The 15,343-nt window shown below is 43.1% G+C and overlaps 1 protein-coding gene across 9 annotated transcripts in view; it reads right to left on the bottom strand.

The window, feature by feature from the left end:
- The window catches only part of RBBP8 (RB binding protein 8, endonuclease), a 127,085-nt gene that overhangs the window by 93,591 nt on the left and 18,151 nt on the right, over positions 1-15,343 (bottom strand). For all 9 annotated transcript variants that reach the window (XM_073631466.1, XM_073631465.1, XM_073631467.1 and 6 more), the window contains 2 exons: positions 12,065-12,271; positions 4,418-4,460 (listed from right to left, as the gene is read on the bottom strand). In XM_073631466.1, the coding sequence (XP_073487567.1) occupies positions 4,418-4,460; positions 12,065-12,182 (161 nt within the window). In that variant the 5' untranslated portion in view covers positions 12,183-12,271. The remainder of the gene's footprint in view (positions 1-4,417; positions 4,461-12,064; positions 12,272-15,343) is intronic.

Here is a 15,343-nt window from a genome sequence, read left to right as displayed (position 1 = left end):
AATTCCTAATCGAAAGAGGTGTCTAAAAAAGTGGCACGCATGTATAAAAAAAATTGTCCACATATAAATGGTACCCCTTTCCAAACAAGGGTGACACCAAGTCCCAAACAATCTTGCCGCTCCACACTATGTAGTCTGGGCAGTTGGGGGGCTCCACATGCCTGTCTTTTCCTTCGTAAACCAGGAAACTATATGTATAGCCTGTTGCCCTGTCAGAGCTTATACATCTTAACCCCATATCTGGCACGCTTGCTGGGCAGAAACTGTTTGAACACAAGGTGGCCATAAAATGTAATCAGGGACTCAACGCCGACATCTTGTTCGAATAAACAAAGCTGCAAATTGTTGGTTGAAGTGGTTTACGAGGGGCTGAATTTTACGAGGGGACGACAGAGTTCATTGTCGTTGAAGTTCATGAACCGCAAGATTTGCTCGTATTGAGTCCTGGCCATGGCAGCAGAGAACACAGGCATATGGTGAATTGGGTCAGTGGATCAATATGACCGCAACTCACTCTTTTTAGTAATGCCCAGGAGAAAGGATAGGCCCAGAAAGGTCTTAAATTCAGGAACAGTTATAGGCTTCCAACCAAATTCTCTGGCAAGGGACCAGCATATAAATTGTTTTGGCCCACAATAGATCTGTACAGATCTTCTGTGAAAAACAGCTTGTAAAAGCCAAGGGAAGTAAAATCTGCTGTTTTCACCTGAATTCCGGGTTGGCAAGTGAATGAGAGGGGAGTACGGGCGCTGCAGAAGTGGTGGGCTGCCAATCAGGATTTGCAAACGCATCAGAAAGGACACTAAGGGCACTATGGGCTCTACAGGCCTGTGTTTGAATTCTTGCTGGCTGTGGGTCCCTACTTGTGCTAGCCACCGCACCAGTTTGAACTGCACTTATGGGACTCGCCACGTCACCAAGTGATACTGCAGTGTGCTAGTTTATCTACGACCAGGATGTACTAGGCCGCTGGTGCTTGCGAGTTCACCAGAAGGTTGAGTGGCACTAGTACTGGCTCTCTGCTGCATACGAGAACCATGCGGTTGTTGCACCTCAGCAGCAGAACAGGATCGGGTATGCCTGACCTTAGCAGGGATCTCTACTCCATCGTCAGAGTTATCTGTCAGGGTGCCGCTGCTCTCTGCAGGTTCGTAAAGTGAGCCTGAATCAGATTGTGATTCTAGCAGTGAGTCTTCCACTGCGTTCTCATCGGTCATGCTCAGTATCCTGTAGGCCTCTTCACTAGTGTACCTTTCATTTAACACTTTGGCCACTAAATTTACAAGTAAAGCTAGTGTGACTCACAGGTAAAAATGCACCTGGTTGTAAGAGACTGCTTAAATCGCAACAACAAAAAAAAACTGTTAGTGCTAGCAGGGATCAGGTGTGACTCTGCTAACACTGCAGTTTTGTGTACTGTGTTTTATAAAGTGACAGTGATCTATTGATCCTGCAAGCTCAAACTGACATACCATTAAAGAGCGCGCTCTGGTGCTATGACTCCCTCCCCTCGGGAATGAAATCACACCCCCTACTGGGTACCACATTACGCCACAGTCATAGTCAGGTGACCATTTAATCCTCCCTTACCTCGAGCAATTCTCCTTTATACCCGATCCTGGGACACCCAAATTTTACACCGGGCCTCCAATCCACTGAATCCGACACCCTGAGGAGCTCGGGCTCCGATCATGCTGCCAAATTTGTAACAGCGGGATGTTGGCCTACGTTATCGGAACTGACTGATGCGACAGCCACATACCAACTCCTTTTTTGGAAAGCGGAGCAAATGCATCACTTCCTACACTCGATCCCTAACCCTCAAGACTTCTCCCGCCAACTGTCGACCTTTGAAGAGTATTGTGCAGGAACTGAACCGCTAGCGAAGACCCTCTCCAAAATGTACACACTACTCAACACACCTTCCACACAACCACACCTGCCCTGTTTAGATAGGTGGGAAAGGGATCTCAACCGCAATTTCTCAGAGATACAAAAACAAAAAATCATCAATTGTGCCATTAAATCGTCCTTGTGTACCAAAATACAGGAGACAAATTATAAAATTCTATCAAGATGGTACCTCACCCCCTCCAGTTTACACAAGTGTTTCCCGGCCCCCTCAGATCGATGCTGGCATTGTGGGGAGGGAGATGGTTCAATGCTCCACATTTTCTGGTCCTGCCCTAACCTGCAGAATTTCTGAAGGGAAGTTCGACGCATCACTCAGAAATTCACTGAATATGTGATCCCTGATGATGAAGCATTCTTCCTCCTACATCTATCAACAATCCCGATTAAACAATACAAAAAAATCATTGATACGTCACTTACTGAATGCCGCCAAGGCATGGATACCGCTTCACTGGAAGCAACAGTGCCCACCAACCATTGCGGATTGGCTGCGGAAGGTGGAAGAACTGAACAAGATGGAGGACCTGGTCCTCACCACGCAACACAACCGCAAGAAATACTCAGACACCTGGACTATCTGGAACATTTTTATTTATTCAGAAAGAACATCTCTCCTGGGGTCATAGCTTATTAATAGATGTCTGCACTACACCGAAACACAGGTTGTTCCTTTATGCCAACCCTCGCTCTGGCAGCCCCCCCCCCCCCCTTTTCTCCCACTTTACCTTTGTATATTACTAGTCTTTTCCTCCCTGCCTCCTTTAACTACACAATCTATGGAAATAGTGAAAAAGTAGGGAAGATGGCCGATTGCCCCTGGACACATGCGAAAAAACTGTAATCCATATGTTGTACACTAATTACACCATTGTAATGCAATGTTCAGTTGTATAATGATATCTGTACTCTGCCACACTGTTTGTACTGTCTGTAACATATACTGCATTTTCTGATTGTCTGTTATATTGGGATCTCTCCCCCCGTTGGGGTTTAATAAAGCTTATATTTGAAAAAAAAAAAAATCTGTCGCTGTCTGGGATTGACGCTACCAACACCTAACTGATGTCACCCGTGACACTAATACAGTGATCAGAAAAGATCTGTACACTATACTGACACAGTGACAGGGAGTGAAAAGGTTAACTGGGGGGTGATCAAAGTGTTAAACCTTTATTAGGGAATAGATGGCGGGTACCCTGATGCTATACAAGACTAACAATGATACAAACTAGCTAACTAGCGCCACACGTGACACTAATACAGCGATCAGAAAACATATCTGTACACTATACTAGTGACACTGTAATAGGGGGCGAAAGGGATAACTGAGGGGTGATCAAGGAGTTAAACCTTTATTGGGAAATATATGGGTGGTACCCTAAACTACCTGGGCCTACCACTGTCAATAACATGGTTTAGTGTCACAAGAGACACCAATACAGTGATCAGTGAAAATCTTGAAAACTGCACTTGGTGACACTGACAGGGAGTGAAAGGGTTAACTGGGAGGCAATCAGGGGGTTAAAAGTGTGCCTACATGTACTGGTGTTAGTGTAGTGTTGGTGTATTCACAGTAGATGTCTTCACCTTGCTCGCTGGAACCGAAAAGGGCTCCAGGATGGTAGATGACATCACTTCCTCTGCCTGTGTTTACATTACACAGGCAGAGGACAGTCTGTCATTCGCAAGAACAGATCAGCAGGTCCAGGCAAGAAATAATTGGCCTGGACCTGTAGACTGATCAGTTCTAAAACAAATCTGATCGCCGCCGATGCACTTAATGTACCTGTATGTTGTTTCCGAGCCACCCTGCCGCAGTATCTGTATGGTGGGCGGTCCGGAACTGGTTAAAGTCCAACTCCAGGGAAAAAAAAAAAATTAAATAAATCTCCTATGCAAAGAGGCTTTGGCCATTCTGCAAGGAGAAATTGCTTGTTTATGTCTAGGAGAACAATAAAAGGCGACTAAAACTGGCTATAGGTGGGTCTTTTTGAAGAAAAAACAAAAATGGACAGATTCCTTCATCCACACAAGCAAGGTGGATGAAGGGATCCCCTCACTGAGACATTGTATTCTGACAGTGAGTCTCTCCGTCTCTCCACCCAGCCACTGTTCGACAAAAGTTTTCCAACATTCCTGACAGATGCCGAACAGGAATGCCCACACATGGATCAAAATTCAGTCAGTCCTTGCTGAATTGCGATCTATGGCCAGCTTTACCTGTCTGATCCTCCTTCCCCCACACCTGCACATTCCACTGACCTAGGGTCCTGATGTCATCAAGACCACAGCAGGGTCTATAGCCCTGCACTGGATGTGAGGATGCTGGGGGACAGTCCACCGCTGGATTGTGGAGGAGCGGAGGATCAGATAAGTAAAACCATTTCTCCTCTCCCCTAGACAAAATAAGATTTTAACCCACTGCAAGGAATTTTTTTTTTTCTGTCTGGACTTGGGCTTTAGTTCTAATGATCAAGCTATAATAAGTTGCATGTATACTTACAAACATCTCTGTGTCTTCAGTTTGTTGATTTTCACTAGAAGTTCTGGAAAATAAATAAATAAAAAGATTACAAGCAGTAGTAAACAATCCCATGTTGTGGTTTTAGTTTAAGGCTACGTTCACACTGTTGCAATATCATTTTGATCTGACTTCCAGCGCGATTATGGAGTGCTACTTGGATGCAACGTTGATAAGGTTTGTATATTTTATAGGGCCAAAGTCGCATTGGAATCACACCAAAGTTATACAGGAACCTTTTCCATAATCACTTCATGTTGAGTCGCATTGATGTGAACGAACACCATCAAAAACAATCTGACTTCCCTTATCATGCGATTCTGTGCAACAATAGTTGCGTCTGAAATCGTACTAGTGTGAACCAGGCCTAAAATTATACAGTCCAGAATGGTGGTTATAATATGCCCACATAACATAACTCTATTAGAGGTCATCTTGCAAGTTGTGGCAGCACTTTGTCAATGTTTTTGTATATCCTTGCAATGAGGTATATTTTAACAGCGGACATTGATACAGCAATAAAAACCTGACAGGATTTCCAACATTTCTTTACTCTATACAAAAGGAAAAAGTGGTTTTAAATACTGAAACAACCTGTTTTGAAAACAGTCAGTTCATGCCTACATTTGCACATCATTATTTACAACACAAAACATGTACTAAACTTACTAAAGTATAGCAAGAACTGTAGTTATAACAGTGAAATTACATATCACTACCTGTCTTGTTTAACAAAGCTACAGTGTCCTAAAAAAGTATTCATACACCATGAGATTTTAAACATTTTGTTATGTTACAATCAAAAACGTAAATGTATTTTATTGGGATTTTATGTGATAGACCTATACAAAGTGGCACATAATTGTCAAGTGGAAGAAAATGATAAATGTTTTTCAAAATTGTTTACAAATAAATATTTGAAAAGTGTGGCGTGCATTTGTATTCAGCCCCCTTTACGCTGATACCCCTAACTAAAATCTAGTGGAACCAATTGCCTGTAATTTAATCTCAGTATAAATACAGCTGTTCTGTGAAGCCCTCAAGGTTTTTTTTTAGAGAACCTTATTGAACAAACAGCATTATGAAAGCCAAGGGACACACCAGGCAGGTCAGGGATAAAGTTGTGGAGAAGTTTAAAGCAGGGTTAGGTTATAACAAATATACTAAGCTTTGAACATCTCACAGAGCACATTTCAATCCATAATCGGAAGATGGAGAGAGTATGGGACAACTGCAAACCTACCAAGACATGGCCGGGCTGTCCACCTAAACTGACAGTTCGGGCAAGAGCAGCATTAATCAGAGAAGCAGACAAGAGGCCCATGGTAACTCTGGAGGAGCTGCAGAGATTCACAGCTCAGGTGGGAGAATCTGTCCACAGGACAACTATTAGTCGTGCACTCCACAAATCTGGCCTTTATAGAAGAGTGGCAAGAAGAAAGCCATTGTTGAAAGAAAGCCATAAGCAGTACCGTTTGCAGTTTGTGAGAAGCCTTGTGGGGACAAAGCAAACATGTGGAAGAAGGTACTCTGGTCAGATGAGACCAAAATTTAACTTTTTGGCCTGAAAAGCAAAATGTTATTTGTTGGAGGAAAACTAACACTGCACATCACCTTGAACACACCATCCCCACCGTGGTGGGGGCAGCATCATGTTGTGGGGATGCTTTTCTTCAGTAGGGACAGGGAAGCTGGTCAGAGTTGATGGGAAGATGGATGGCGCCAAACACAGGGCAATCTTAAAAGAAAACCTGTTAAGAGTCTGCAAAAGTCTTGACTGGGGCAGAGGTTCACCTTCCAGCAGGACAACGACCCTAAACATACAGCCAAAGCTAAAATGGAATGGTTTAGATCAAAGTATATTCGTGTGTTAGAATGGCCCAGTCAAACTTCAGACCTAAATCCAATTAAGAAACTGTGGAAAGACTGTGAAAATCTAATAGAGCTTGAGCTATTTTGCAAAGAAGAATGGGCAAAATGTCACTCTCTAGATGTGCAAAGCTGGTAGAGACATCCACAAAAAGACTTGCAGCTGTAATTGCAGCGAAAGGGGGTTCTACAAGGTATTGACTCAGGGGGGCTGAATACAAATGCATGCCACACTTTTCAGATATTTGTAAAAAAAATTGAAAACCATTTATCATTTTTCTTCCACTTCACAATTATGTGCCACTTTGTGTTGGTCTATCACATAAAATCCCAATAAAATACATTTATGTTTTTGGGTGCAACATGACAAAATCTGGAAAATCTCAAAGGGGTGTGAATACTTTTTCAAGGCACTGTATATGGTCTAGAAGGCCCCTTATACATGAGCGGACCGATCTGGTTTGCCTGTCCGTTTTTCAGGTGGACCCAATCAGACCACCTAATGTTCACTATGGGGAAGTGGATGTAAACGAACATGTGTCCGTTTACATCCGCCTGCATCCGATCCACCAAAAACAGATGGATGGGGATCCCCATCCATCTAGTGGATCGGATGACAGGCAGTCCATTTCCATCCAACTGCCCCATAGAGAAAAGCAGGCTGTGTCTGTGTTTGCTCTGCATCAGCGGAGTGGACAAAGACCTGTCCATCCACCTACTCAGCAGGAATCAGTAGACAGCTCCCTCGCTGAGCAGGCGGATCCACTTGACAGAGTCTGCCCCGTGTGAAAGGGGCCTTAAAGTGGTTGTTAAGCCATGGTAATATAATCTTCTTTTACCCTCTGTCTCATAAGAACATGTGTCCCTGTGCTTGTGTAATATAAAAAAATCCGCCGATCTGTAACGATATAAGCTCTGCTCCGGGCGCACAGCTGACTGCTCTCCTCTCTTCTGTCTCAGCTCACCGCTGCAGTGGGCAGGGGCCGTCCCACTGACGTCAGCTGGGGAGGTGGGGAAGAGAGGAGAGAGACAGCCGACGATCAGCTGAGCGGCGGGAGCCGTTTATACAGGTACAGATCGTGGAGTTTTTACATTCCGGAGGCACAGGGACAAAATGTTCTAATGATACAGAGGGGATAAGAAGATTTATGATAGATAAGAGAGGAGCGGGGGGGGTTGTCCCAGGTACCAGCAGGGAGGGGAGGGGGGAGGAGGACAGAGGACACAGAAACATGTAGAGCTGCAGACAGGAGAGCTGCAGCTGACGGAATCACGCAAATAGACCACGTTATCAGGAGCTTAGCAGCCATGATTATCGTGGTCCATCTGCAGGGGGAAGGGTATAGCCAGGCAGGAGCAGCCAGGTTTTTTAGGGCTGCCAAATGACACAGCACAAACACTGTGCTGTATAACATGCTTTAAGGGAACAGGATCAGGGTTTTTTTTGGGGGGTTAACAAACGCTTTAAGTGTGTGTTGTTCTTAGGCCCCTTTCACACTGGGGCGGGGTTGGCAGTAAAGCGCCGCTATTGTAAGCGAGAAAGGGTTAAAAACCACCGCAAAGCGCCTCTGCAGAGGCGCTTTGCCGGCGGTATAGCTGCGCTGTCCCATTGATTTCAATGGTCAGGAGCGGTGTATACGCCGCTCCTTCCCCGCTCCAAAGATGCTGCTGGCAGGACTTATTTTCCCATCCTGCCAGCGCACCGCTCCAGTGTGAAAGCCCATGGGGCTTTCACACTGGAGACAAAGCAGCGGCACTTTCGGGTCGGTTTGCAGGCACTATTATTAGCGCAATAGCGCCTGCAAACCGCCCCAGTGTGAAAGGGCCCTTGGACTTTGTGTCCATTGGGATTTTCTACTTAATAAACCAACTGAAAAAGTCTTCCATTTTGCCGTAATGTTAATAGTTTCCTACTAAACATCTGTTATTTGTACCACATTACTTATTACTGTACAAATAAACTGCCGAATTGTTACCATAGTGAATGGTTACACTTATGGATGGTTCATGTTCTATTTATTAGATTACTGTAGCCATGTTTTATATTTGATACACAGCAGCGCTCCACTGGTGTCATAGTTTATCTTGAAATCTGTAATACTATAAAAGGGATGACAACAAAACCTATTCATTGCAAGCGTTACACCAGATAACCATCTCATCTTCAATTCCCAGCCTGTTTTCACACTATGCTGCAAGTCATGGGAAATGATAAAACAGCCAATAATAAAGTGCAACTGGAAAAAATAAAGCACCACCATATCAATCATGCATACAGTGAAAAGCACAATGTTTTGCAGATTAGAAACAAGATATGAGTATATGACAGGCCCAACATACACCTACTGAAAAAATAAATATAAATTATATATATTTATTACACATACACACGCTCTCAATTCCAAAAAAGTTGGCTCTGGCTATTGCACTACATTGTTCTCTTTGGTTCTTATCTCCCTGTGCATACCTAGGTAACAAGTTTGATTCATCTTTGCTGATATATGCAGCTGAGACACTGTAGTCCCAGATGGGATATGCCTTTTTTATCCACTCTTTGCACTGTTTCAATGTGCCTTTACTTGCTGTTTATTTTTATTGTAAAAATTTTAAAATCAATTCAACTCTTTATAAAACAAACATGTAGATTTTACACAGCGACCCAACTTAAAAACAGAATGCAATGATTTGCAAATCTCATAAACCCATATTTTATTCACATTGGTCAAACATCAACCCATACAGATACACAAGGCCAGTATCAGTAACTACCCAAAAGCAAATCTCATTACTGTGCATAATAATATACTGTACTACAGGCCATCAATGAAAGGAAGCAAGTTTCCACTGGCAGCCAAAGTTAAATGGCACTACACTGACTAATATCATAAGATCATTATGACCACCAGAAAACTAGCATTTCTCATGGAGAGGTCAGTGACAGCAACCTTTACATTCCTGTAAATGTTGATGCCAAGTGTAACCATGAAAATATTTTATATTCTTCTCTGGGCAATTGCAGGCTGTTCTTACTTGATCCATTCTTGACTAAACACTATAGAATCATAACCAAAGAAATGGATGTATATATGAAAAGAAAAAACACTTTAAAAAAAGGAGAAAGAAGGGACAAAGCTCTTTTGACCATACTTCCCCTGTGGGTCACAGGAGAGCACCTAGTTCTGCACTCCTATGACCCAGATTCAGCCAACATCGGGCTAAAGTCCGCTGTCAGCTGACATCATAGAGCTAGTTCAGACTTTGCAGGAATCTTGAGAATAATGTCAGGATCTTCCCAGATGCTTCACCGGCTGCTCCCACCCCCTCCACAGTTTGGCACTCCAGTGAGGCCTGGAGGGACAGAGCAGATAGCGGTGACTTCTTTGCTCAGAGCCAAAAACTGAGCATTCAGTGGATTTAATCGCTCAGTTCTCAGTGTAGAGCAGGCAGGGGACAGATGCATCATCAGATCATCACTGCTGCCATCTAGGTGATTATGTATATTTGTTTTTTTTGTTTTTATTCCCACACTTCTCTTTAATAGTTGAACTGCAGGCAAACCATAAAATAAAATATCTGGGAGAAGTTTTCATCAGCCAAAGAATTTACATTTCTTTCTGTCCATTTCTGAGATTTGCAGAGCCCAATACACAACACAGCAAAGCGGATAACGCCACTGGGCCCATTCAAACTAGCTCTGTTTAAGCAAGTGGGCTGGTATCTGTTTTTCTGGGCAATGAACAAGCTGTGTGATGCGCTGTTTCAGTGCAGGCACGGTTTACAGATGGTATACTTTCAAAAAAGAGTCAAACCAAAGTTACACTCCATTCAAGTCTCTGCACTGCAGGGAATTGCGCTGAAGAGCCATTCAATGCGCTGCAGAAAAATGCGGTACATCTGCTATTTTTAGCATCGCACCACGCACCAGTGTTGTGCTGTGAATGGGCACATAGAAAACAATTGTCTTCTACGCACCCTGTGGTGACTAGCAGTCACTACACATGTAGGCGTTGATTTACTAAAACTGGAGAGTGCAAAATCTGCTGCATGGTAGCCAATCAGCTTCTAACTTCAGCTTGTTCAATGAAACTGACAGAAAAACAAAACTGGAAGCTGCTTTCTATGCAGAGCTAAAATAAACATGTTATACTTACCTGCTCTGTGCAGTGGTTTTGCACAGAGCAACCTAAATCCTTCTCTTCTCGGGTCCCTCTTCAGCACTCCTGGCCCCTCCCTCCTACCGAGTGCCCCCACAGAAAGCAGCTTGCTATGGTGGCACCCAAGTCGAGCTCTGTGTCCATTCAGACAAAGATCTGTGTCTCGACCCCACCCCCTCTACTCATTGGCTCACTGACTTTGATTGACAGCAGCTGGAGCCAATGGCACCCGCTCCTGTGTCTCAGCCAATCAGGAGGGAGAGTCCCGGACAGCCGAGCCTCTCGTGCAACATCACTGGATCGAGATGGGGTTTACGCAAGTATTAGGGGGGCTGAGGGGATGGCTGCACACAGAAGGTTTTTGATCTTAATGCCTTAAGATCAAAAACCTTCTGCCCTTAGAATCACTTTTCTTCCTCCCCAGTCTCTGATTGGACAATGAAGGAACAGCAACAGAATGATAAAGTCATCTCCCGTTCACTCTGCAAGCTCCCAGTCTGAGTGCTGCTGTACAGGGGATTGCAGGAGTCTGATACCAAGTCAAACTCATGTACAATACTTATATTAGCTACATTTAAAGTTTTTGTTAACCTAAAATGTTTTACTCTGCACGCTCCTCTCTTGTATCTACCTATAACACACAGTGTAAGTCTATGTGGCCAACAAAGCTTCTATATACCTTTTTTTGCAGGTCTCTTCAGGCCAGTCACGTGACTCCCCGCCGCTCTTCTACTACAATCCAGGGCTTCAGCGGGAGGAGCTCAGGTCTCCCACTGACGTCAGCCGGGTGGTCACGTGACTGAACGTTTTTTAATGTTTAAATGCCTACCAATAGCAGCAGGAAGAGAGGGGAGGGGTGGCTCTCACACACATACAGAGCTTACAGGCAGGGAGTGAGGGGGGGAAGCAGACACAGGAGACAGAGAACAGGGCTGCGGATAATGGAGGCATATAAACTGACCATGGTGTTAGGGCTCAGCCACCATGATAAACCATGGTCAGTTTACAGAGGGGAGGGCATAGACAGAATCAGCCAGGTATTTCAGGTGTTACAGGGGGCCAAATAACAGCACAAGCACTGTGCTGTATAACACGCAGGATCAATTTTTTTTTTGGGGGGGGGGTTAACACTTTAATTAGTTATGAATTATTGCAAAGCTGCATTAAGTTTCCCTGTATATCTGTCTTCGTTTCAACATCAAAGGGGAACCAGGACAAACTGCTCATCCAAAAATTAGTAAGGAAACCAATTCCAACACATTTCTGTCAGCCTCCCCTTAAAACACATATACCAGTGTTTTAGTTTCAGCATTTAGCATTAAATGGACCTGTGCATATTACTGCAAGAGGTATAATAAACCCCTTTTAGTTGTAACATTAGCTTTCTTAATAAAACAATGAGATGTTATTTCAAATCAGAATCCCTCTGTCCTTTACACAATGCTAGTTTTCTGCCTGTAACCAAAATTAAGGGAGATAAAAAACAAAACAAAAAACAATATAGCCCGACACATGAAGGCATAAAAATCATTATTTCACACTACTCAACAATAAAAGCAAAAAAAGTGAAGTTAAAAAAAAAAAAATCCCCTATTACGGTTTTTACCTTGAAGCTCCTTGTCGTGGCATTCCTTTAGTTTTGTCCACAGGTCTTTAAATAAGTCACCAGCAGGGACACTGTCAGTAGAGCTGGGACTGCTACAGCTGCCTCCAGATACATTCATCGTAAAAAGACTTGCTGCAATCCCTTTTGGTTACACTGTTCAAGCCATATAGCTATTATTGAGTATCCTTTTTCATATGTACCTCCTACCTGGAATAGAAAAATAAGACAATATCAAAGATGGAAAGGAAGTGGAACATGCAGGAACCATCATTTCTATTTTGGGTTTGAAGGTCAAGTGACAGATTTGCCTCTCAGTTTGTTTTGCTGAGCCCAGTAAGTGAGATTAAGCTGCAGGTTAGATGAGCCTATAGATCACAGCCAGCATAAACCAGGAAGTGAAAGTCACTGACGGGATCAATAACTGCAATTATGGGATATATATCTAAACTCATGTAATGTTTTTAGATTATATAATTCACACTGTGTTTTTACCCCTGTTTTAGTGCATTCTAGCTGTATAGGGAAATAGAGTACTGTGCGTGTAGGGGCAGATTAGATACTCCAAACGCATCTAAGCACCTGTAAATGTGTGTAAATACAAGTATATATAGGACCTGTTCCCACTAGGTACTTTTACATCTGTGTGGCACAGCCTTGCCCAGTGCAGACCAGTGTTAATAATTGTTGACAAACTTAACACTATTTTAGTCGACTAAAACAAACAATTCAGATGACTAAAATACTACTAAAACTAAAATGACATTTTAGTCAAAATACTATGACTAAAACCAAATTGAAATTTTATATCAAAATTAACACTCTGTTGGCTTTTTCTAATTCGACATTTCTATTCTATAAACTATTAATAATTAAAACTTTTTTGTTTTTGTTTGCCTTGTTCTATTTTTTGCGCAACAAATAAAAAAATACCGAAAATTTAGGGGAAAAAAAAAAAAAAGGTTTTTTGTTTGTTAAATTTTTTTGTAAATAAGTAAGTTTTCTTCTTCAATGACGGGCACTGATATGGATGCACTGATGAGGTGGCACTGATGGGTCCTTATGGGTGGCACTGATAGGTGGCAAAGATGGGCAATGATGGGTGGCATTGCTGGGCATCACTTGTCTGTACTGATCCATAATGTTGCCAGTCAGTGCCCATTTGTGGGCTCTGATTGGCATGTATTGAGCATATTTTTTTATATGTGGATGGCCATGCGGTACATACCTGGCCATCCACATGCTGGCGGCTTCCTTGGTGGTCCAGCGCAGACTACCCCCCCTCCCCCCGTCAGGAGAGCCGCCGATCGAATCTCCTCTACTCGCATCTGTCAGACATGAGTGAGGAAAAGCCAATCAAAGGCTCTTCCTGTTTACATCGTGATCAGCCATGATTGGACACGGCTGATCACGTGGTAAAGAGCCTTCGCCGGAGGCTCTTTACCGCGATCGGTGTAGCGGTGTTTCAGACTGACACACCGCATCACCGATCGCCGCAATGCGCGCTCCCACGGGCGCACCGCGGCTGTTATCCTGCTGGATGTCATATGACGCCCAGTCAGGATAACTGAACCACCGCCCGGCCGTCATTCTGCTACAGGCTGGGCGGGAAGTGGTTAACTAAACCCATTCAATTTTAGTCCACTAAAATGCACTGGAGATTTTAGTAGACTATAGCCTCATACACACGATCGGATTTTCCGCAGACAAAACCTCGGACTTTTGTCCAAAGGGCGTTGGCCAGGAACTTGTCTTGCATACAAACGGCAAGGAATTATCGCCAACAAACACGAACGTAATGACGTACTACCTGGTTTTTCAGCTCTTTAGCGCCACCCTTTGGGCTCCTACTGCTAATTTCGTGTTAGTGGAAGTTTGGTGAGTGTTGATTCGCGCTTTTCATTTTGCACTTTTCAGTTCGTTTCTGAATAGCCGTTCATCAACCAGACATGTTGGAGAATCGGAGGAGATAACGTGTTATTTATTATTGGCCTTGGACTTATGGCTTTGACCCAAGTCCAGTCCAGGAACAGGAGGAAGAGGATTTCTTGGACCAAAAATTGGTTGCTTTATTAATCGTGATCAATTATGTCATATGCCTTTGCTGTGGGAGCTCCAGGAGAATAATCCGGATGATTTTCGGAATTTTCTCCGGATGACGGACCCCTGCTTTCACCAACTCTTGCCATTGTTGAGCCCCTATATTAAGAAGCAGGACACATGCATGAGGCTTTTATTTTATTTTTTGGTTGAATAATGATTTGATTTGGTATATTTTCTAGATTTTTGAATGCATAGAATGTACTTTTTGGTTAAGTTCTATTGGCAGATAGCATGTCTAATTTTATTTGTTTTCTTTTTTTTAATGCACAGTAAAAAAAATGTGTAGAAGAATACTTGGCTATGTGTTTTACTTCAAATGACAGTTTGGGAGTAGGCAGTTACATTTTAAAAAATACAATGTAAAATTGACAAGGGACACCAACATAGCTGCATCTTTGATCTTCAAAACTACGGGATATTGGTGATGTGGTAACTAAACAAAAAAAAAACAAGCATAATAATATTATTCTTGATATCACAAGAAAAAAAAAAGCCTTTGAAAATTAGTTTGCCATAACTCCATCAGTATCACCAGCAAAGCAGCTTCATTATTATCCCATTATAAAGAAGAAGAGAATGTGCGCTGCATTTTGAGATTTCATAATTTTCCATGTCACAAATGTTAATTCTCCATTACGAACGCTAGTTTACAAGACTGACCGCTTCTGGCTCGTCCTTGCTTCCGAGCATGCATGTTTGTACTTTTGTCCGACGGACTTGTGTACACACGCTCGGAAAATACGACAACAGACATTTGTCCATGGAAAATTTTAAAGCCTGCCAACATTTGTCTGCGGAAAATTGTCTGATGGAGCATACACACTGCCGGATTTTCCGCCAACAGCCTGTCATCACACATTTCCTGTCGGAAAATCTGATCGTGTGTAAGAGGCTTCAAACAAAAACTATTCAGATGACTAAAATACAACCAAAACTAAAATGGCTAAAACGACTAAAAACTAAAAGTCAAAAGACTGACTAAAACGAAACTTGACGTCAAAGTTAACACTAGTGCAGACCCAATGCAAGACAAGGCTTACTCCCTAGAACACCAGTTTACACCACAACACTGCAGTGTAAAGATGAGCTCAGGTGTTTGCAACCGCACATGCGGAGCCCGCCAGGAAGTCAGCACTGCGGAGCACTTATCACAAGCAGTGAGACATTTTCCCCCCCCAA

The sequence above is a fragment of the Aquarana catesbeiana genome, linkage group LG05, assembly GCF_042186555.1.
Source record: "Aquarana catesbeiana isolate 2022-GZ linkage group LG05, ASM4218655v1, whole genome shotgun sequence".
Lineage (NCBI taxonomy): Eukaryota > Metazoa > Chordata > Amphibia > Anura > Ranidae > Aquarana > Aquarana catesbeiana.
This window is presented reverse-complemented; position numbering and strand designations above follow the sequence as displayed.